This window comes from Xyrauchen texanus, chromosome 33 (genome assembly GCF_025860055.1).
Source record: "Xyrauchen texanus isolate HMW12.3.18 chromosome 33, RBS_HiC_50CHRs, whole genome shotgun sequence".
Taxonomy (NCBI): Eukaryota; Metazoa; Chordata; class Actinopteri; order Cypriniformes; family Catostomidae; genus Xyrauchen; species Xyrauchen texanus.
In genome coordinates, this window is record NC_068308.1 from 28,353,975 (window position 1) to 28,378,339 (window position 24,365).

General features: G+C 37.6%; 1 protein-coding gene across 2 annotated transcripts in view; it reads left to right on the plus strand.

Moving 5' to 3' along the window:
• The window catches only part of LOC127627033 (glycerol-3-phosphate acyltransferase 1, mitochondrial-like), a 34,760-nt gene extending 12,395 nt beyond the window's left edge, over window positions 1–22,365 (plus strand). For both annotated transcript variants that reach the window (XM_052103235.1, XM_052103234.1), the window contains exons 5-21: window positions 460–573; window positions 673–822; window positions 931–1,030; window positions 1,533–1,669; window positions 1,822–1,921; window positions 3,599–3,811; window positions 5,138–5,251; window positions 5,351–5,436; window positions 5,547–5,662; window positions 9,583–9,653; window positions 10,037–10,301; window positions 10,484–10,635; window positions 13,367–13,444; window positions 13,668–13,799; window positions 14,343–14,532; window positions 18,090–18,148; window positions 18,964–22,365. In XM_052103235.1, the coding sequence (XP_051959195.1) occupies window positions 460–573; window positions 673–822; window positions 931–1,030; window positions 1,533–1,669; window positions 1,822–1,921; window positions 3,599–3,811; window positions 5,138–5,251; window positions 5,351–5,436; window positions 5,547–5,662; window positions 9,583–9,653; window positions 10,037–10,301; window positions 10,484–10,635; window positions 13,367–13,444; window positions 13,668–13,799; window positions 14,343–14,532; window positions 18,090–18,148; window positions 18,964–19,080 (2,194 nt within the window). In that variant the 3' untranslated portion in view covers window positions 19,081–22,365. The remainder of the gene's footprint in view (window positions 1–459; window positions 574–672; window positions 823–930; window positions 1,031–1,532; window positions 1,670–1,821; window positions 1,922–3,598; window positions 3,812–5,137; window positions 5,252–5,350; window positions 5,437–5,546; window positions 5,663–9,582; window positions 9,654–10,036; window positions 10,302–10,483; window positions 10,636–13,366; window positions 13,445–13,667; window positions 13,800–14,342; window positions 14,533–18,089; window positions 18,149–18,963) is intronic.
• Window positions 22,366–24,365: the final 2,000 nt, after the last annotated feature.

Below are 24,365 nucleotides of genomic sequence, written 5' to 3' on the forward strand. Positions count from 1 at the left end.
AATACGTTCATTTTTCAAATCGTGATTGATGCATTTACCGTTAATGCAGCGTAAACCAGCATAAAATCAGGTTGGAAGGGCGAAACCTTTGCGATGTATCCACCCAGAGTCATTTGACTGATGCTTACACAGTAGTGATTCAGTGTAAGTGATAAATTGATGGGGAAAGGAGCTCTTAATGCTATTTGTTGTACAAAACAAGCCTAGATGGAACTTGTGACAGAAATCAAGTATTTTTAAGGCCGATTTTATTTACCAAAGTAGCACGCCAAGTCCAAGAAAAATCTGTATATTTAGAGTCAAATTTCAGTACTTTCAAAATCTGCGATTGGCTACAAAATATTGTGCAATTCATCGTGATTGAAAATCTAATGATATCACTAGTATTTGTGTATATGAATTAGTCTTTAATTGGTTGCTCTTCTGCATTCACAGTAACTATTGTGTATTTGTGTGCAGACACAGAGGTTGGCTAGCACGGAGATTGAGTTATGTTCTGTTTGTCTTGGAGAGAGATGTCCAGAAGGACATGTTTGCTCGAAACGTGGTGGAGAACGTGCTCAACAACAGCAGGTACCAACAGACCATAAGTGGTTGAAAAAAGACTGTTATAGGAAATACAATAGGAAAGCAACACAGCGCTCAGATTGAATCCGAGTATTATTGCTCTAGGGTGGAAAGCGCTATTGTGGATGTAGCGGCTGATGGTGGTAATGTAGATGCAGAGTCTGGAGTGGATCCCAAAGCTGCCAGTAAAGTAAGACGGAAGGCCAGAGGATTCCTACAAGAAATGGTGGCCAATATCTCACCTGCCTTTATCAGGTACAGCTTTCACTTACTACAGGAAACCACATGATTCTTATAAATGCATATTTTGGTGTTGCTGTTAGAAATAAACCTTAAGAACCTCTCTACTGTTTTTTTATTTAGATTAACAGGATGGGTGTTGTTGAAACTATTTAATGGCTTCTTCTGGAGCATTCAGATTCATAAAGGTCAGCTGGAGATGGTGAAGAAAGCAGCATCTGAGGTCAGACATTTATCATAGCAACTACGGGCGGCTGTGGCTCAGGTGGTAGAGCGGGTCGGCCACTAATCGCAGGGTTGGCGGTTCGAACCCTGGCCCACATGACTCCACATGCCGAAGTGTCCTTGGGCAAGACACTGAACCCCAAGTTGCTCCCAATGGCAGGCTAGCGCCTTGCATGGTGTGTGCGTGCGTGCGTGCGTGCGTGCGTGCGTGCGAGCGAGCGAATGGGTGATTGGGACACAGTGTAAAGCGCTTTGGTAACCGCTAAGGTTAAAAAAGGCGCTATATAAGTGCTGACCTTTTACCATTTTAACTACCAAAACAATCACAGATGAAAACCATCAGATGACAAAGTCATGTTGTTAAAGTTTGTTAATGAACTGTACTTTTAATTTTGCCATATGTCATTATAGTCCTTAAAATAATTTTTTGAAATGGTGAGTGGACTTTAGAATTTAGTTATATTGTCAACATCTCACTCTGTGTCCTCTCTGTGCTTTAGTACAATGCTCCTCTGGTCTTCCTTCCTGTTCACAAGTCCCACATAGACTACCTGCTCATCACCTTCATCCTCTTCTGTCACAACATTAAAGCACCTCATATCGCCGCCGGCAACAACCTCAACATCCCCATCTTAAGGTACAAAGTCCAGGCCATTTGTACAGGGAATGTAATTCAGCATGTGATTCTGTTTAAACAACATACTGTAATGTGATTCTTAGACTGTCTGATACATGAATATCACATAGTTTTATTTGCTTTGTACGTAATGCTCTTCCTTGCTCTCTCAGTACACTGATTTGCAAACTTGGGGGATTCTTCATTCGGCGTAAAATGGATGAAACCTCAGATGGAAAAAAGGATTTGTTATACAGATCGCTGTTACACGCAGTAAGTTCACAAAGAGTTGTTAGTGTTTATGACAAAGTAGAAGTTTGGAAATGCCCCTTTGAATTTCTGCCTGGGTCTTGTGAACTAGTAGAGAAAACAATGGCCCTTTGAAAACTACCTCTATGAAGTCTTTATATAGAGAACATTCCCTATGTTTCAGAGAAGATGCAATGGCATCTTTGGTTAAAGGAGTCATCTATTTGTGGATCTATGAGGTATTTTATTTGTAGAGATAGTAATTGATGTAGGATAGTATCTTGTGAGAGATGGGGAAAGGGAGCTGCTGTAATGCAGTCTGCTGTAGTGCTTCAGTTAAAATGACATGTGTTTGTCATTGCAGTGACTATGAATGGGCTTTTGATTAGAGGTGCATGTCACAGGATGCTGATTGATTTCTTCTGCATTATTTATGCTGTTTCCTGTTGTGTACCACATAACCACACAAGGCCGTTTCTAGGCATAGGTGAACTAGGCGGTCACCTAGGGCAGGGGTTTACAAACTGGGGTCTGCCAGTTCGCCACTTAGGGAGTCTGCAAAAAAAATTGGAGAAAAGAAAATGTGTAAAATCTTGACATTATTTGACATTAATCGTATTCCGAAATTATTAAATAAATCATGATTATTTTATTGTGTTAAATAAAGCACGTTGAATCTTTTCTATTTCATTATAAGTATTGTGTAGTTTTTCATGTAATACATCTTGTGCCTAGTGATTGGTATTGTTTAAAAACACACTGAAATCATTTTATAGTGGTGCTGTAATTGAGCACATAGTTTTGCCATGGAATGAACATGGAGCAGGGTTTTTCTTAATACTGAGGTTAGAGGGGAGCCTGGGTAGCTCAGTAAGTAAAGACGCTGAATACCACACCTGGAGTCGCAAGTTCGAATCCAGTGCACGATAAGTGACTTCAGTCAGGCTTCCTAAGCAACCAATTTGCCCGGTTGCTAGGGTGGGTAGAGTCCCGTTGGGTTAACCTCCTCGTGGTCACTATAATTTGGTTCTCGCTCTCTGTGGGGTGAGTTGTGCTTGAATGCCACGGAGAATATCGTGAAGCCTTGACACTCGCTAGGTCTCTGCAGAAACGCCCTCAACAAGCCACCTGAATAGATGCACAGATTGACGGTCTCAGACGCGGAGGCAAATTAGATTTGTCCTCCGCCAACCAGTTTGAGGCGAGTAACTACACCACCACGAGGACTTGGAGGGCTTGGGCATTCCAAATTGGGGAGAAAAAATAAATAAAAAAATAATAGTGAGGTGAGACATATGGTCAACCAGGTGTCTCTATAGAGAGTAATCTGGAAAGCAGTTACAGAAACAAATCAATAGGGATCTCGCCATGGGTGCCAAAATGATATATATTTGATATATATTTCTAATATTTGTGCTTCTAGCATCACCAATCACTCCTGAACACTCCCCCTGTCTACCAGTGGTTGGACAAACTCCTATTCTCACCCCATTGGTTGAGCAAATGGTGAAATGTTGGGATGCTCAAACAAACATAGAAAAGTTTTGATAGAGCCGTAGTGTTTATACCAAACTTTCAGGGAAATCAACTTACAAATAGCTTTGTCTCAACAAATTAATCTAGGATAGGAGAAAGTATATTAACATCCAAAACCTTCAGTTGGAAGTGATTCTTTCATTTCACTCTTTCTCTCTCTTTCAGTACACGGAAGAATTGTTGCGGCAGCAGCAGTTTCTGGAGGTGTATTTAGAGGGCACGCGCTCTCGCAGCGGAAAGCCATCTCCAGCACGTGCGGGCATGCTCTCCATCGTGGTTGAAACACTCTGCATCAGCAGCATCCCAGATGTTCTCATCGTGCCTGTTGGCATCTCATATGATCGTATAATTGAAGGAAACTACAACAGCGAGCAGCTGGTAGGACCCACTGTGGCTGAAATTTAAAGGAATTTGTTCATTTCAAAAATGAAAATTCTCTCATAATTTGCTCACCCTCATGCCATCCCAGATGTGTGACTATTTCTTCTGCAGAAGCCAAACAAAGATTTTTAGAAGAATATGGTAGCTCTGTATGTCCACACAATGCAAGTGAATGGTGGCCAAAGCTTTGAAGCTCCAAAGAGCACATAAATGCGGCATAAAAGCAATTTATAAGACACCAGTGGTTTAATCCATGTCTTCTGAAGCTCTCTGATTTGTTTTGGGTGAGAACTGACCAAAATATATCTCCCTTTTTTACAATAAAATTTGGCATCAGCAGTATCCTTGGCGATACTAATTTCAAGCTTGATTCCACTTCCTAGCGCCATCTATTGCTCTGCAAATGCATGAAGCACTAGGAAGTGTAATCAAGCTTGAAATCATGATCATGGGTAGAGACTGCAGTGGCAAGATGTACAGTAAAAAAAGGAGTTGTATTTTGATCTGTTCTCACTCAAAATAATTTAAATCCCTTCAGAAGACATGGATTAAACCACTGGTGTCTTATAAATTGTTTTAATGCTACATTTATAAAAGGAAATATATATATATATATATAATTTTTTTTTGGTTTTTTTTAGCTTCAAAGGGTTGGTCACCGTCCACTTGCATTGTACGGGCTTACAAAGATTAGATATTCTTCTAACAATCTTCTTTTGTGTTCTGCAGAAGAAAGTAAGTCATACAAAACTGGGATGCCATAAGGGTGAGTAAATGAGAGAATTTACATTTTTGGGTGAACTATTCCCTCAAGTTGACATTTATGAGGTCTTGACTTAAAAGTGCTTTTAAATAGTGTGCACACTAATGTGCCATGAAAGACTGTCAGGTGTGGCGTGGAAAATTTCCATAGCCAAATTTCAAACATTACAAGTAAATATGCTACTAAAACGGACCAAAAACATGGACAAGTTTTTGAAAAGGAAAAATATTGACGATGGTTAGCCTATGTGGGATAATGGTGTGCCGTAGAATTATTTAGTAAAACGTTTGGGAAACACTGCCATATTACACACATTTGTAACATACTACTTTTTTAGTGACTATTAATGGCAGTCAAGGTTTCCTGCACCAAAAACAGTCATAATTCATTTTTACATGACAATAATCTACCTTTTTTTTTTTTTTTTTTTACCCTTAAACTTAAGATGAATGTTTTTTGCTACTGTACTTTTAAGACTTATTAAGGATTCAGATTTTATGTAAAAAAAAAATTATGTAATGAGTCTTTGTTTAATGGTTCCACTGTTCTTCACTCTTCAGGGAAAACCTAAGAAGAATGAGAGTTTGTGGGGTGTGGCCTGCGGTGTGTTCAGAATGCTTAGGAAGAACTATGGCTGTGTTCGTGTGGATTTCACTCAGCCCTTCTCTCTTAAGGTTTGAGCCTGATCTGCTCATTAAATCTTCCTGATCTGCTCACTTAATTCATGGCAGGTCACTCCCCTAATGTTTCAATCTTTCTTTCAACTGCTATAGGAGTACCTGGACACACAACGCTGTCGGCATCTCCAAGCCCCCCTCACACTGGAGCAGATCTTACTCCCTACCATCATTGCTGCACAGTATGGCCTTTTATGCTCTCAGTAACATAATCCCGTTGTTTTTGACTGGTGTTTATTGTTTGAAGAAGAACACTGCTAATGGAAGTTTTTGATTTTCTGTTTCTCTGCAGGCCTGATCAGGCTGTGATTAATAGAGAAGAGGAAGATCGTCTCAATTCTAGAGACCTTTCAGATGAGCCCTGGAGGAGGCAGGTCATCTCTAACTTGGCCAAGCACATACTCTTCAGTAAGAGCCATGATACAGGCCATAATAAATGACCAGTTTCTGAGGCAGTAGGCAATTTCAAGCACAAGGGATCAAGGGTGGCAAATTAAGCAAAATCCTATATGATGAGGGGTCAACAGATTTATATAAAAAATAGCAGTACTGCTCATCTACACTGGCTGTAAATCATGACCTCACAGAATTACTGACACATAATATAACATACATGGGCTAATTTTTCAGACCAAAAGTACCTCTTGGAAAAAAAAAGGCCACAGACCATACCCCCTCACACCAAACAACATGCAAGTGTGCCTAGTATCTTCTATTTACAGTGGGGTCCAAAAGTCTGAGACCACATTGAAAATCTGGGATTTTTATTTAAAGCTGCAAATAAACGGTTTTAGGTTTTATTTGGACTTTGAAACACCTATCCTATTTAAGATTATGCACTATTTCGAGGTCACAAGTTTGCTTACATTTGTGTAGTGACATTAATTATTTTGTACAAAAGGGTTTCCATTGAAACGCAAAAGATTCTCTTTGAAACGTTCTCAAATCAAGCTGGGATAACATGGATCATCAGGTTTTGCCTAAACATTTGGTGTCCATGACAGCTCCAGTGCATGGTGTCATTAACTTACTCAAATTGTAATGCCGATTATGTAATTTGTAATGAAAAGCGTTATATTAATCTAGAACAAGTTTAAGTTTTCAAACAATTTCACTAGTGGTCAAAGTTCTTGACTCCTGAATCTTGTTTGTAGGATAGTATTTCATATGCTTGACAGTTGTTGGAGGTTACTACTGGTCACATATGGTGAGGTGTTGTTCTTGGCCAATCACGATCAGATGTGTTTGAATGCCCTCTGGTGGTGCTGTTTTTTTGAGGACAGAAGGTCAGAGGATCTGCACTCTGAGGTGAAATTGCAGCTTGCCTGTTAATGTTTAAAGTGTCACGAAACCCCACCTAGTTCAGCACTAATCCTTTACAACTCAGACTGAATAAAGGCTCATGAAATAGGCAGGGAAAGAATTAAAAAGCTGAGAGAGTAAGGGTAAGATGGCGATGGATGGTAGGGGGTCAAGAGCTACAAATCACTCCCTTCCAGAACACACTCCTAACAGAGAATGAAGTGAGAACATACTTAAAGGTGCTGTAAGTGCTTTTTGCCGTTCTGGAATTTCCACAAGCTGAGCCATTGTATTAGCTATGCCCCCTCTTTCCAAAACCCCACACTCCAAAGATACTAAATGAGCTTTATTGAGACCGGCACCAAGCAGAAGCGGTTGTCAAAAACAACAGCAGCAAAATAGCACCCTCAACTGACAACTGTTATGAGCAACATGGCATTAAAAATAGCATTAAGCCTCAATAATTTTCTGCAATTACAATACTATGAGAATGCGCAAAAATAATTGATAGGCAGATAGCACAAGAGACTGCAACCCCACTCCACACATTTTTGTTTGCTGTTTTACAGAGTCTAGTGCTGTCACAGAGTCCGGTCAAATATCTCAGAACACTTAAGTCATGTTATGCTGTCCATAGGGAGTTTACAACAACTAAGACATTACAGACATTACAACTTAATTTTCTGTTATAGCATAATTTTCTGTAAAGCTGCTTTAAAACGATGTGTGTTCTGAAACAAATAAAGCATGATAAAAATGACTTGACTAGGGAGTCATTGGACCCCATCGCGAAAGGCCACCCCTACACCTACCCCTAAACATAGCCATACTAGGCAGTCAAAAATCAGTACGACACAGGCCAAACATGCTCGCTTCGTTGCAGGTACATTTGTAGATGTAGCCAGAGTTGTTTGACTGTTTAAGCAAACACACGCACACACATACACACAGGCACACTCATCTGTCAACCAATACTCTTGAATACTACAGAGATTACTGTATAATCTATGGATGTGGCTGGCATGACAAAAACATAAAGACGGGTATGTATCCAATGCCATAGAAACTAAACTATAAGCGTTATTGCTAAATCAGAGAGCGACTCTAAACGTGAGCGATTGTTGATCTCTCTCTGGTGTTTTGTGTAAAAGCCCCTCTCATTTCTGTTCCACGAGTGCTTTTGAAGTCTTTCTCCTGCCCGGAACCGCTGTAACATCAGTGAATGAGTTTGAATTCTCCACTGTAATACCAGCTCATTTAAGCAGCACTGTAATTAGGTGAAACATTTCTTCTCATGAATAAGATGGAGAAACGCTCGGAATCGAATGATGTATTAGTGTATTCTACTACCAACCACAACTCTGAGTTTACGCATTTACCTCATATTTTGTGACATTGCAACAACTTAAATTTTTTAAACCAGAAGTTCGAAATGGCTCAGTAAAACTAAAAAAATAGAAGCAAATAGAAAGAAACAAATAGAAAGAAAATGGAGTGGGATAGAAAAAGAGTTATGACTAAGCCATCTGTAGTTTGATTAGCCTGAAGTGTAATCCCTGTGGAGCAATCAAAACATTTCTCTGTTTATTTGAGCATCCTGACCATAGACTGTAAAAAAAGATGGACGACGCCCCTTCGCTCTTTTCCATTGGTGAGAACTGAAGCCGCCAGTGTTCCAATATGGCGCTGACATCTTGGGACTTGAGTCTGCGAAGTTGCGATTTCGGGACCAGACCTGCGCAGTAGTGAGCAGGAAGTAAAGCCGCGAAATCAAAGCCCCGCCCTCACTCTCGCTGAATCAATCGCAAGCACACGCCCCTGCACTTTTGAATTTTGACAGTGTGAAATAATTAATTATAGAAATTTAGATATTACATTTAAAGCTCCAATCTCCTCAGTCCTCCGAAGATCCCGAAAAAAAAGTCAGTTGGTGCTTCAGTGACTACTTCGATCAGAGAATCTGTCAATCACAGCTGTCAATCATGATGTCACAGCACCATTTTTATAGCATTAAATAACTAACTAAAAACAAACTTATTTTGAAAACAAACACTTGAAATTACATCAGCGTGATAGAAACTACAGTAAATGACAGAAAATATTTTGGAAAAAAGATATGTATGTAATTTAATTGTTTAGTTGGTCTCACGTCCCTTTGAATAACATGGGGAGGCTGGGTTTATGACCTATACTAGGACCAGTCACCGGGGGGCGATCGAGACGTTTTGGCTTCACTTTTGAGGGCTTGTGCGGCACACTTCATCCTGACCAGCCTGACACGGCAACATTGGCTCAACCAATAACATGAGTTTGAGGGGTTGAAAACAATCATTATTTGGTGTTGTGAGTGACTTAGAATCTACACACTCCAGCTTTAAAGAAATAGTTCACTCTAAATTATAATTCTCTCGTCATGTACTCACCCATATGCCATCTCAAATTTGTATGACTTTCTTCTGCAGCACAACAAACAAATATTTTTTTATGGATTTATGAGGTGTGTTTGTCCATACAGTGCGAGTCAATGGGATTCATTGAGATTCCAAAAAGGACATAAAGTTGATCCATTCAACACAGGTGGTTTAATCCATGTCTTTTGAAGCGACTGAAATGTAATTGAGCTTGAAATTATGATTGTGAAAGGAGTTACATGAGTTTCATTTGGTCTGTTACTCACTAAAAACCGATCGTATCACTTTAGAAGACATGGATTAAACCACTCAAATTGTATGGATTACCTTTATGTTGGCTTTATGTCCTTTTTGGGCTTGAAAGTTTTGACCCCATTGACTTGATTGTATGAACAATAACACTTAATATACACATACTTAATACAATATACATCCATCAAAAAAATCTTTGTTTCCGCAGAAGAAAGAAAGTCTTACGAGTTTGAGACAACATAAGGGTGAGTAAATGATGAGAGAATTTATCTTTTTTGGGTGTATTATTTATTTAAGTGTTTGGTTTAGTGTTGCACCTCTAACAATCAGTCCATCTGATCACTGTGTTTGTGTTTCCCACAGCTGCCAATAAGTCATCAGCAATCATGTCCACTCATATCGTGGCCTGTCTCCTTCTGTACCGACACAGAAATGTAAGCACAGACATCACCTCTACACAACATGTCCATAAATATTTCTCTCTAAACAAAGTATAAAGTATGACACCATGACTTCTGGTGCCAGTTCTTTTGGTGCTCTATTTACATCTGGAATTGAGATCCATCTCTGGTTATCTGATCGCAAGTGCTAAACATTTTGTGATCGGTTCACTCAAAATACATTCAGAGGTAGTCAGAAACACATGTGACCACATCGCAGTTGTAGTGTATATGGTAATCCATCCTACTGTGTCCCAGACATTATAAAAAACAGCTAGCCCACCTGTCAGTCAGATCACCCAAGACCGATATTACAATAATAATAGCACAAGTAAAAAGGGCCATTTTGACAAACGGTTGTGATATTTTCTGGACAGGGTGTGCTGCTGTCTAAACTGGTGGAGGATTTCTTCAATATGAAGGAAGAGATCTTATCACGGGACTTTGACCTGGGCTTCTCTGGGAACTCTGAGGACGTGGTCATGCATGCACTCAGCCTTCTGGGAAACTGTGTGAATGTCACCAGCACCAAAAGAAACACAGAGTTCATCATTGCCCCCAGCAACACTGTGCCTGCACTCTTTGAGCTCAATTTCTACAGCAATGGCCTTTTCCACGTTTTCATTGCCGATTCCATTATAGGTAAATGCTCTTAAGACAGTAGGAGTCATAGTGCAGATCTAGGATTACTTTCTTTTTTTTTTTTTTAAATTGGAATAACAATTGAAAATAATTAATATTTATCATGATAAATAAAGCATTCTGTTTGTTTGTGTATTTTGAGAATTAAAGGATGATATTAGGTGTTTACGTATGTCTGATAGCTTGCAGCACACTGGCCCTGCTGAGAGAGCAAGCTGCAGTAACTTCAGAGAGTGAGCAGAATTCTTTCTCTACATTGCTCAGTCAAGAGAAACTGATCCGCAGAGCTGCAGGCCTCTCCCACTTCCTGTCCAATGAGGTGGCAGTGGCACTGGTATGTACTCACGCCACTGTCATTTAAGCTGTAGCTCCATCAAGTGGTTAAACGTGGAAAATTCAAGTAATGTAAAAATGTTTGCTTTGGACTTTTGAAACCAAGAATTTCACTTATTGCTACCTGGAATCGAAATAAAAATAAAAAGTATATAATAATGAATGTAATGACAAATGCATTTCACATAGAATAGAATAGAATCTGGAATTTAACACCACACAACAGAGGTTGCTGGAATTTGTTTTGGTGTCTTTCAAACTATGTTGCCATAGAGCGGTGTCATGTTAAGTTACAGGGACAGTCCCCTTAAACGATTTGCTCATGGGTCACGATATTGGTAGTTCAGAGATCAACCCTTGTGGGTTCACACAACTTATAAGAACTAGACTATAAAACTGTTACAGTTTCAGTTACAAACGGTTAAATCACTCAGTCATAATCCCTTTCATGTTTTGGAAGTATAGTATTTGGTAGGGAGTCATCGATGTACTGGCCGCCGATATTTATCGCCCAATTACTGACCAAATTAAAACCATCTGCAAATCGGTTTAAGCATGAAATTGCCGATGTGAAAAACCGATGGTTCATTTATAATTAATTATCATCACACTTTGCAAAAACTCTTTGAATTCAAATGCACAGTCCAGAAATAAATGTATTTTTACTCTGATTCGAGCCTTTGGGACTCTTTTCTGAATCCAGAAAAGATTCCATGACATTTGTGATGCACTGGACATTTTTGTAGTTAAATAACAAAACAGATATTAATTAACACATCTCTTGTCTGCATGCAGATGAAGTCGTAGATGTAGCCAGAGTTGTTTCACTGTTTAAGCAAACACACGCGCACACTCAGTCAACCAATACTCTTGAATGTTACTACAGAGATTGCTGTATAACATTGACTATGGATGTGGCTGGCATGACAAAAACATAAATATGGGTATATGTATCCAATGCCATAGAAACTAAACTATAAGCGTTATTGCTAAATCAGAGAGCGACTCTAAACAGCACCTATTTATTACTGATTGACTATTTTCAAAGCATTGATGAGCTGTTTAAAATGCATTCTTTTACAGCATTTGTCCACCATTTACAACATTCAACCATGCACAATAAAATATTAGGATATTTTGGGCAGTGAAATGTTTTGTTTATAATTTAATAATAGACTATAAAATAAATGTGTTATTCGATGTCAGCATTTGTGTTTGAAGCTAAACTACAAGATGAATTTAGTTAATATAATTTATTTATATTTTTTAACTTCTGCTGCAGATAATGCACGGTCACATCAGGGATTTAGGCTCACGAGCAGCACGCAGAACTGCCCTGCATTGTGCATTTACCCACAAATTTACTAAAAAAATCATGTCCTGACGATATGGCCCTAATATTATCAGTGGGCTTTTCAGGTGTTTTTGGATGTAGCATTTGCAGTCAAATTGTGAGACATAACTTCTCAGCAATTGCTGATTTACTACTGTGTTGACTCATTTGTATGCTCTGTATTTTTCCAAATCAGTCGGCAGATAGAGAAAAAAAGATTCAGAAAGAAATCTCTGAATAGAATATTATTTCTTAAGAAAAGATCATAAATAAAACTAAATACTTGAATTGACAAATAGGAAATGTAGAAATTAAACAATTACAATTCTATAAATAATAACCTTGGTTGTATTGACTAACACCGTTTTCACTTTCTTTAGTCTGTGTTTGAGTGGAGAGAAAAAGCAACAAATAATTGAAATGCAAATAGAACACAATAAGAATTGTTTTGAAGGAGAGTTTTGTCTTCATGCTCCTAAACCATATACTTTTATTCTGAAACAACTTTGAAGTCTGTTCAGCAGGATACTAATCATAAAATGTATATATGAAATGCGGTGTTTTTGTCACATTTTTATTGACCAACTGTTTTTCTAAGTGGTGAAGTTTAAAATTAGCTTAAAATATTGATGTTGAGTTTACGGTTACAATTTAAATTCAGATTCATGAACGGATTCATTCAGAATCTACGGTTACGGACTCAGTCTTGGGTCCGACTCGGCCCATATTGGACTCGGACTTGATTGTTTAAAGGCTCGGACTCGAACCCAACACTAGCATTAAGGCGGCACGATTGATCGAGTTAAGTTTACGCAATTAAAAAAGCTTGTAAGGCTGCGTTTAAAAATAGATTGCAATCAGCTCTGTGTAATTTAGAAGTGTATAATAAAAAAACATCATGTTAGTTATTTTTCAAGATTTGTAATCTTTTCATCTTCTATTTATCTTTCATTTTGGCTCTCTTTAAAATTTTGGCAAGTCATGTTTAACAGATCAAATCCATGTTCATTGGAAATTACTTTTTGTTAAAACAAACGCTTTTGTACATCTTTGTTTGTTTTTAAAACACAATTCCTGAGCAAAACAGTGATCTGATGACAAAATAAGTGGTAAGAGGCAAAATATCTGTATCAGTATCGGCCAATAGTTATCTGTTAAACTCTGTATCGGTATAATATCGCTGCATCCCTAGTATTTGGTTTAGTAGCAAGACCTAAACCACCACTAGAGAAGGTTAAATGTTGTACTGTATCTGTTGGTGTAATATATCTGGATACTAGTACAAAATAACAAAAGAATTTTCAACTGAAATGTTCAAAAATCAATAAAATGTGCATTTGAAAAATTCCACTTATGAATTATTTATTAAAGTGCATTCTTTTTTCTTTACACTCTATAGCCGTGTCAGACTTTATATCAGGTCTTCCATGATGCTATCACCAGGTTAATCGAGTATGGCATCCTGATTGTGGCTGAGGTGAGCTATCAACTATTGTTTTAAATGGCTTGTGGCATGTTTCTAGGTTTAAATCTGCAGTATTTAAGGACACTTGAGAAAATGCCATCTCATGAATGAAGTTTTAGAATTTTTGTTTTGCTGGGAATTTCCCCTGTATGACAGCCACTCAAGCTTAATTTGAACTAATTTTGCTTTAACTTTCAGACTTTTTGTTGACTTTATGAATTATTTCATTTTATAGGAGGACCAGGAGGAGTTAAGCCCATCTGAGGAGCCTTGGCCCAAGAAGTTTCCAGAGGCTCTTTCCTGGCGAAGCGATGAGGAGGATGAAGACAGTGATTTTGGAGATGAACAGAGAGACCGTTACCTAAAGGTTAACCATAAAATAAATCAGGACTAATTATTGCAAATAATGGACTCAATTTATGTGTGTTTACCATGCAAAATTTGTTCTTCACATTGAAGAAAAAGCATGTAAATTATGTAAATTGTCCATGTTAGAAGTCAATTTAAAAAAAAAATCCCCTGTGGGATGACGCCCTTGCAGCCGAATACATATATGAGTCAGAGTTCCCCCAATTTATCTTAACCACCAGGGGTGGACTAAGAAGAGAAATGGTGGGAGGGAGTCCTTTTCTTCATATCGCTGCCACCTTTGATATATCGCGGCACCATTATGCGGCCACGTGGTGGCTCATTTCTGCTTATGGCAGCCCTTTCACCCCTTTTTGCGGCTGGCCCAGTTTTCCCAAAGGTCAGTCCGCCCTTGATCGGCCCGAAAGTGCATTGGCCCATGGGGAAAATGCCCGGTATGCCAGATTACCAATCCAGTCCTGTTAACCATTGGTTGCAGTATTCCTCTACATTTCTACATTCCCATTCTCTAAACCCAAATATGCTCATTTTTTTATTTTAGGTGAGCCTATCTGCTGAGCACCAGGAATTTTTCACTTTCCTGCAGAAGATTGTCACCCCTGTGCTGGAGGCCTACAGTGGTGCAGCTATTTTTATACACAGCCTGAGTTCACCCAGGTCAGAAAGAGAGTACACCCAGCAGCTTTTCAGATATCTGCTAACGAGAACAGAGAGAGGAGTGGCTGCATATGGTGAGTCACATGCACTTTTTTGTTTGTGTAAGAGACCCTAATAAAATGTTCAATTTGAGAATGTTTCCCCACTGCCACAATATGATGAGAAATCAAAACTGTACATTCCAGTTAAACCTTTAATGCATTTCTCGGGTCTTTAGTGAGACTAGACCTCATTCCACCCCCTGTACTTCATCCACGAGTTATGCAAAAAAAATACATTTGTATTCTTCAACCTTTCTCTTCTGAATTATGTAACAAAAAAGGCAACATTGCAAATAAAAAAAACAGTATGTTGGAGTGGTGGTGTAGTGGGCGAAAGCACATAACTGTTAATCAGAAGGTCACTGGTTCGATCCCCACGGCCACCACCATTGTGTCCTTGAGCTAGGCACTTAACTTCAGGTTGCTCTGGAGGAATTGTCCCTGTAATAAGTGCACTGTAAGTCGCTTTGGATAAAAGCGTCTGCCAAATTCATAAATGTAAATGTAAATATGTCTATTGTCATTTTGGTATACTACTGAAATGATGTAAGTTGTACATCTATTTAGACTTAAAGTGCCTGTGACAATACATATGTGTAGCTTCTGTGTAGTTTATGTGCTATGTGTTGTTAAATGTGTGTTTGACTGCCAGTTGCATCTAATGAAATTTCAGTGTGGAAGTAATGAATCCTGTTCTATTTGTTGCATCATCTCTTTGAATATATATATATTATACAGTGGCATGCAAAATTTTAGCTTTTTCACCCTTGGTCAAGATTTCTGTTACTATGAATAGTTAAGTGAGTAGAAGTTTAACTGAGGCATTAAAGTTAAAGATGAAACATTCTTTTCAAAATTTCAAGCAAGAATAGTGTATTATTTTTGTTTTGTACAATTTTAGATAAAAAAAAAAAAAAAAAAAAAAGGAAAGGGTCACCATGCAAAAGTTTGGGCACCTCAATAAATTTGAGCGCTCTGATAACTTTTACAAAGGTCTCAGACCTTAATTAGCTTGTTATGGCTATGGCTTGTTCAAATTAATTGTTTGGAAAGGCCAGGTGATGCAAATTTCAAAGCTTTATAAATACTCTGACTCCTCAAACCTTGTCCCAACAATCAGCAGACATAGGCTCCTCTAAGCAGCTGCCAACACTCTGAAAATTTAAATAATCGATGCCCACAAAGCAGGATAAGGCTATAAGAAGATAGCAAAGTGGTGGAGGTCAAGTTGAGGTCTGGAAGACCAAGAAATCTTTCTGAGAGAACAGCTGGTAAGATTGCTATAAAGGCAAATTAAAACCCCTGTTTGACTGCAAAAAACCCATAAGGAATATTCTGGAGTAGTGGCGACACCTGCACAAATATGACCTTCATGGAAGAGTCATGAGAAGAAAACATTTCCTGTGTTCTCACCACAAAATTCAGCATCAGAAGTTTGCAAATGAACATCTAAACAAGCTTGATGCATTTTGGAAACAAATCCTGTGGACCGATTAAGTTCAAATATAACTTTTTGGGCACAATGTGCAAATGTATGTTTGGAGAAAAAAGGGTGCAGCATTTCATGAAAAGAACACCTTTTCAACTGTTAAGCAAGTGGGTGGATCGATCATGCTTTGTGCATGTGTTGCAGCCAGCAGCATGGGAAATATTTCACTGTTAGAGGAAAGAATGGATTAAATTAAATGCCAGCAAATTCGGAAGCAAACATCACACCATCTGTAAAAAAGCTGAAGATGAAAAGAGGATTGCTTCTACAACAGGATAATGCTCCTAAACACCTCAAAATCCACAATGGACTACCTAAAAAGGCACAAGCTGAAGATTTTGCCATGGCCTTCACAGTACCCTGACCTAAAAATCATCGAAAATCTGTGGATAGACCTCAAAAGAGCAGTGCATGCAAGACGGCCCATGAATCTAACAGAGCTAGAAGCGAAAATCCCCCAAACAAGCATTGAAATACTCTTAGCTGGCTACAAAAATCGTTTGCAAGCTGTGATACTTGCCAAATGGCTGTTTCTAAATACTGACCTTGCAGGGTGCCCAAACTTTTGCTTTGGGCCCTTTTCCTTTTTTTGTTATTTTGAAACCGTAAAATATAGAAATAAAGTAATGTTGCTTAAAATATTAAAGACGTGTGTCATCTTTAACTTCATGCCTTTTGGAAATCAGGCCATCTTTAACTCCTTAGCTATTCACAGCAACAGAAATTTTGATCAGGTGTGCCCAAACTTTTGCGTGTGTGTGTGTGTGTGTGTGTGTGTGTGTGTGTATATATATATATTAGGGCTGTCAATCGATTAAAATTTTTAATTAATCGCATATACAAATATTTTCTGAGAAAGCCCCTCATATAACAATAATTCAAAATATAATTATGAAATAATTATCTTTTAAATATATATATATATATAAACAAATATTCAGATAATTTAAATGCATTACATTCTTGTGGCAGAAGAGTTCATCATTGATAAGACAATATAAAAAGTGGCTTTAGAATACAATGTATTATTTACTACCATATTATTGATCATAAGTCAATCATTGGCATACAGTGCACAGCAATCCATTATACAAGTGAGGAGTTGGAGATTTATTGTGAGGGCTTGTCAATATAGAGTTAGACTTTTTTTTTTTTTTTAAAAACAAGCCAGGGGTACACATAGTACACAATACTACAGATATATGCAAATAGGGGCTTTATAGACATAAATTTACACTTGTGTATTAAAAACTTGTCAAGAAATATTAACTTGTCAAATCTGTGAAAACCAAATAAAACGTCTTTTTATAAAGCAAAGAAAAACGAGTTAAACTAGAGGTACATACAAACAAACAAACCAACTTTTAATCTACAGTATTACTGAAGGAGCAAAGTGGATCTATTTCAGGGAGCAGGTTTCTTAAATAAAGATTTACTGGGTAAAAACGGTGTAACAGTTTAAAGGACACCTCCTTAACCTCGTTGGTAATTAAATATGTATGAGGTAAAGACCATACGACCTGCGTCAGACATGCTTGTGTCGTGTCTCGGGTGTGTTGCATCATAAAAATAAAATGTTTGTCACTGTGTCGAGTTAAATATAGTTTAATACTCAATCTAAAGATCGCATTTGCGCTTCATGTTTTGAATGCTAGAAATCGTTTTCTTCACTGTATAAACTGTGCGTTGCTCACACAGCTGAAATTTCTAATTACTGCCCTCTGGAGTAAACAGTTGGTACTACAAGCTTGAATTTCTCAGTTAAGTATTGCTATTAAAGTGCGTTAATTTTAACTCGTTAATTTTTGTAAAATGAATTGCATGTTAACGCGTTAAATCAACAGCCCTAATATATATGTATGTATGTATGTGTATATATATGTATATATACGTGTGTACGTACGTGTGTACGTACGTTCCGAAGTATGTAATAATGTTTGCCGAAACACTCAAGAGTAAATCATTCTCTATCTCCCCTGTGGTCTTTATAATTTATCTAATGAAAATTCTTTCTACTGAGTATCTGGTTGTAAAGCTCTTTGAGGTACAATCCTTTATGAATGGTACTCTTTAAATTAAGTTTTGTCTTTTGTTGTTTTAGGAGAGAGTGCCACACACTACCTCGTAAAGAATACGGTGAAAACATTCAAAGAGCTTGGGGTAAGATGTCAAAATGTCTTTTTACATTTGTCACCATACGTAGGTCTAAACCAGTGGCTCTCGACTAGTGGGTGGTGGATTGCAGAAAAGAGCGGGGAAAAAATGCTAAATGTAAATAATAAAGCCCAACTATATAAATAAACTATATTATTGTAAAATTATAAAATGCAAAAATATATTTTGTGTGTGTGATATGCAATTTTATATAATTGTACATTTGAAATGTATGTTATTAAATTATATATATTTAGCCCATACATTAATTTCTTTTTTTCTAAAAAAAAATCTAAATTAAGATACTGACCTTTTTAATATTAAGATCACAGAACAAGACTAAAATAAAAATGCATGGCTTCTGTTGGCATATGTGCCGCTATGAATGTTTTTTTTTTTTCTTTATTATACGATCATCTCACAAATGAATAGTCATATCTCTACTAGATTTCTGACAGCTTCAGTTCCATGAGAAAGGACATTGCAGATGGACTTCAGTTTAAATGTCCATTAATTTCACCCTTATTCAAGAAATCTAGCTTTTTTTCCATAATATTAGTTTGCGGTCTGTGCTGAACTTTTTCCCGTCTGCTCGGAAAAAAGCAACATATGAAGCTTGCGGCCATGTGCAGCTTAGAGGGAACATTAATGACCACTTGTTATCCAAGGTAAAATCTGAGTACTGCAGCAAAACCACTTTGAGAACCACTGGTCCAAACTATTTCACACTGGAAGACCGTTCTGTATCTTAGAACAGTAATTAGTGTTTTAGATGTTCACAGACGTATATGTGAAGTAATCATGCAATTTCTGATGGACAGGTGCTTAAAGAAAGACGAGATGGTGCTGTGTGTCATCTGGAGCTGAGCAGTGCTTTCTTACCTCAGGCCAACAGGAACAAACTCCTGCAGTACATTCTGGGTTTCAGCCTGCTGTGAGCAACGTGCTAGGACCATCAACACAGCTGCCCAGATCATTTTCCCTTTTGCCATCCCACTCAAGGGCTTTTTACTGGTTAGCCATGACTGTCAAAGGTGCTATTCTAAGGAAAGCTTTACCTGGAAGTGCCTTCACTGAACGCCTCATATTAGACTTGAGTTAGTCTTCCTTTCACTGTAAAACCTGCCACTTATGCACCACTGAAAACGCAACTAATTCAGTAGTTAGTTCATTCTACTGGAAGCTTCCACTAACACAGTGATTGTGGATTACTGTACTACTTTCGCCGGTGAAAGCCCTTGGTTTTAAGCTAAACCTTTTTTCTTCTTTTTTTTTCTAGCTCTGGGCATTTATATGGTCTCAGTTTGTCTGGGTTTTAGTTTGAACTCAGATCAGAATATGAATGTCACTCTTTATGAGAACAGGTTGCCTTCAGTTTTAACAAACATACTTCACCAAGGTAATAGCGAGTGTACAGAAATCTTTAAAAAGGGCATTTATGGTAATAAATCACTAGTGCTGTTAGATCATTTAAAGAGAACAACATTCTAGCCTTCACTATAAATAAACTTGTCGCAGATATATGGAATAAAGAGTTGACTATGCAGACAATTGAGTGTCAACTGTTGATAATGGCCAAGTGGAAATAGTGACTCATACTGAAAATTGCACACAACAGTCACATGAAGACTTTGAAAGGGACAACGTAGTTACTGAGACTGCGCAGTTAATGGGTCGTTGAAGGTCGGTACTTGTTTATTCGCATAGTCACTTCCCATGGGTGCGATTGGATATCCATGAAGGATAGTTACAGTTAATGTCTATTGTGTAATATGCAAACAGTAGATAAATGCAATGGCCAGGAGTATCGTGTGCATCAACAGGGGAATCATTACTGGAAATTGAGCTTGCCTGACCATTGCAGGATTGTTCACAGATCTTATCTGTAATATTTTAAGAAGTCCCCTTGCAGCCAAGCCCTTTTGTTCCAGCCTCAGTTACTGTTAGTTATAATTTATATAAGGGATAAGATGCTCTGCAATTCATTTTCTGTACATCAGTGAGTGTGTGCATGTGTGCAATATGTCTGTAGTATGTGTATTAGACTGTATTAATGCCACAAGCCTGTCTCAAAGCACAAATAACAAGAAAGCTGAAAAGGCATTTTTGCCTTGATAACCACATACTCAAAAGTGCAATGTTGTGTTTGTTAGAAAATGGATTGAGAGGTTATAGAAAGTCAAGAGAACCCTGTAATTGTGCATTGACATTTTAATTGTTATCAGGTGTGACAAAAGACTTGACCATTTAAGGTCCCAACAGTTTGTTACCTCCATCTTCATTCCATTTTCTAAGCCTTTTTCTGCTAATTCGTCATTATCTTTTTCATTTGTTGTGCAATCCAGACTGTGACTCATGACTGTTTTGTCAAGTAATTTTAGTGAATGTGTAAAGCTATTCTAGGAAAAAGGAACTCCTTTTGAGTCAGCCCATAAGCATGGTTGTGGGAGAGATCTATATTAAGTAGGGACTATCCAGTGCTTCAGCTGCATTACACAGGATATAGTACTGCAAGAATGTAGCTGGTATGGTGTACACCTAGGGTAGATTACTGGGAAAACTTTGGAATACGATACAGGGTTCCCACAGTCATGGAAACTAAAATAAAACTAAAATTATCCAGACTGATCAAGATGAATTCGGAAACAGTAGGTCGAAAGTTTTGCTGCTGAAATTGTTCTGTGCTTAATGAAATTTGAATTGCTGCCCCAGTGGCCGAAGCTGGAATGTATGGACACATGTGAGCTGCAGTGGCTCCAACAGCAAGTTCTATTTTTAGTTGTAAATTATGTACTACAATTAACAAGAATGCATATTAACTCCACCCCCTAACCTAAACCCCAACTCTAAACTATCTGTCAGTGGAGTAAAAATTAGATTTTTGAGTGTAAATTTATGTGAACACTGTTATTTCCTGGATCCTACAGATGTTCTTCATGCAACACTAGTGCAGTCAGGAGCGCTGATGTCTGATGATGGGAAATGCCACTTTTCAGTAATTCAGCTCAGTGTGGTTGATTTCAGGGTGCTTGAACTTTTGGAAGGAACATGTCAATTTCCTGTGTGATCGTGTATATTTCCAGGGCAGGAAAAGTCATGGAAATTTTGTGGTTGGTGAATAGAAATGTTTCTATATAACTAGTAATAAGCTAGAAATTACTCTTTGTGGGTGCAATGTCTAAAAAATAATGATGTTTTTCCAGTTATCAAGAACAATTGGAAAAGTAATTGAATGGAATTTCAATAGTCACAATGTGTGGGAACCCTAATTCAATATTATACTTGAAGCAATTTTGAAAATGTTTTTGAGCTATCTGAGCATTGAAAGGTTGGGTTAAGTAACTTGTATTCCACTAATATTGTTAAAAAGGTCTTGAATTTATTACACACAAGTCATATTTTGGTGTAGTTACCCATGTTGTTCCATGCACAAAAATAGCTCTTTGTCAATATGGCAGCAAATATGAAGGTAAAACAAGCAATACAATGATTTTAAATCAAAGGTGACAGAAGAATTAGTAAGAAAGTATGTGATTCCTAATAGTTGTTGGAGTATGTTCAAACACTAAGGACAATTGCTCACTGTATATTTGATAGTTACATGACTATTAAGAACCACATGCATTTATCTTTCAACAGACATCATTTGTTCCATTTTCATTGATGTGGTCATATACTCATCTTAACCCAGGTGAAATGTGGGTTATTGCTCAGCTATAGATCCCAGAGACATTAAATGTGAACAATACATTTACATTTAGATCAAAGGATTATTTTAAAAGATACCCAGAAAACAAATATTAAGGCAGTCAAATGTAATATCGCTCATATCAAATAATAATGCTGTTTTCCTTCACATTGGCATCTTAGTTATAATATACAGGTAGCATTTTAAAATCAACTTTTTATAGAATGTAGAGATCCCACAATTGTCTTGTGGGATGGAGACATTATGTTCACTCTGGCATCTGGTGGGGTTTCTTACCAGAAAGCTCTAAAATCTTGCTGACAGAATGCCATTAATTTTATGCTGTTTAAATATTAACTAGGCTTATATACTTTGGCATGTTTCTTGAGTGTAGTGTTGTGTAGTAAAAGAGGAAATTACCCTAGCACTGAAGTCAGACTTAGTGTTGCTTACTCATGTCTTTACCCATTGTTTTTTGTCAAACGATGACATTTTCATGACCTGTAGCAGATTTTTTTTTAATAAATGAATGTTAACAAATGATTGGCTTAGTTTTGTTTAAGCGTAGTTACTGTGGAGGATTTACTACACCAAGATTTGAACTGTACCATAACTAAATAATATCACAATACTGCGCAGTACAACACAGTGTAAATGCATTTCATAGAGGGGGTAAGAGATGTCCATTGTGGCGATATGGAATAATCCGTACCAGCTATTTAACATTGCAGCTACCAAATGGGAAGACTGGAACAATTAAACCGAAATGGAGGAAAAGGTGGAGAGAGAGAAGTACAAGTTACCTAAGTGGGAAACGCACTGCCTGAACGCTAGATGCTGCCTCTTTCGCAGGATTCACTGTGTTCTCTTGCCAGGTACACTTTCAGATGACGGTTGAAACTTGTTTCCAGTAAAAAAGCATAACCGCATAATGGTTCCATATCACTTCGCCCCTTTATTTCAGTTATTTCAACGAGCCCTTCAGGCTACCACAACAAAAGAACTAATTAAAAGGTCATTGGTTAAAGTAAATCTGTTAAGAATGTCAAACAATGTTTCTTGGCCTCACATATCACGCTTTTGTTGCTGGAGACCCTGACCTCGACAGCACCCGATGGAACCTTTTTATATCGCTCTTTTTTTTTTTTTCCTCAACTGCTAAGGCCTCTTGTAGCTCTCACTTTGGCCTGGAGCTTTTTTCTCTCTTTCTTGGAACGCTTTTGCCCTTCTAGCTTTTACCTACAACATACACACATACTATAACACAATTTAAATGTCATTAAAATGTTACACTATTTTGTCCTTTTCTAACATTGAAGGCCCTGGCTGTGGAACTGAGGCCTTTCTCTTAAGCCTAGATCGTCGCTGTTGGTCTTTCCACAGTTTGCGGGATGTCTTTGGTCCTCACTCATTCAACTCATGAATACTTTTCCTCCTTTTATTGTTCTGCCTCCATCTCTCCCTTTCTTTCTGAAGCTGTTTCTCCTTTCTCTCAGGGTCTGCATTTCATCGTGCCCGACATTGCCTTTGTCTCTCAGCTGCAATAACTGGAGCCATCTAACTGTAATCTCTATGAATTTAAATTATGATATTGAAATATCATCAATGGACAGTGTGTGACCTCAAAAGCAGTGCTACATAGGCCTAGGTAAAAGAGGGACCACATTCAAAACATTTGTCTATGAACATAAAAATCTTCAAATTTATAGTGAAATGCCTATTTATGCAAATAATGTTTTACTATGGCATCCATTATATGCAATAAAGCTAATAAAAAGTAACAATGCCATTAATTTGTAAGGCCTTGTCACAGGGCTGTCAGGTCTTGTCACACAGGATTGTGACAGGGCCTGATGGTCAGCCATTTTAACTGCCATTGCTTAGCCTGTCAATATGCTAACATCCAAATTGTTAGCATGCAAGCAAGGAATTTCAGTAACATTTGTAGACATGTTTTGGATTTACAAATATTTAACTATTTTCTGAGATATATTAGTGTGACAGGGCCTGACACTTTAGCTCGTCCTCCTAAAAACAACCATGCAAAACCAAGCTTAAAATCATACAATTCATAAACAGAACTCACCCTCAATCAATGCAAACATCACCTTGGTCAAATTATGTCAATATGAGTCATAACCTTGAAGGCCTATTGCACACTTTTTATGTACTGTTTTATGTGAACAGGACAGGACAAAAACATGGCGACAGTTATAAAATACTATTTATTTATAGAATGTATGTATAATTTCATGTTTTTAATCAATTGATGTGAATGTAAAATTACTTAATTTTTGGATTAATGGTGTTTTTTTTTTTTAAATAATTTTTTTTATAACAAAACAATGAAATATGTAGCTCAAATTTGGCTGAGGACAGTCCATATTTCAGGATTTTTATTTGTCAAAAGTATTTAATAAAGACAAAAACATCTGAGATCCCAATGAATGACACATTCCTTTACAGAACAACTCACAGAAATCAACCATCTATTCATTTATTTATTTTTTATTATACAAGTTTTAGTCACTGTAA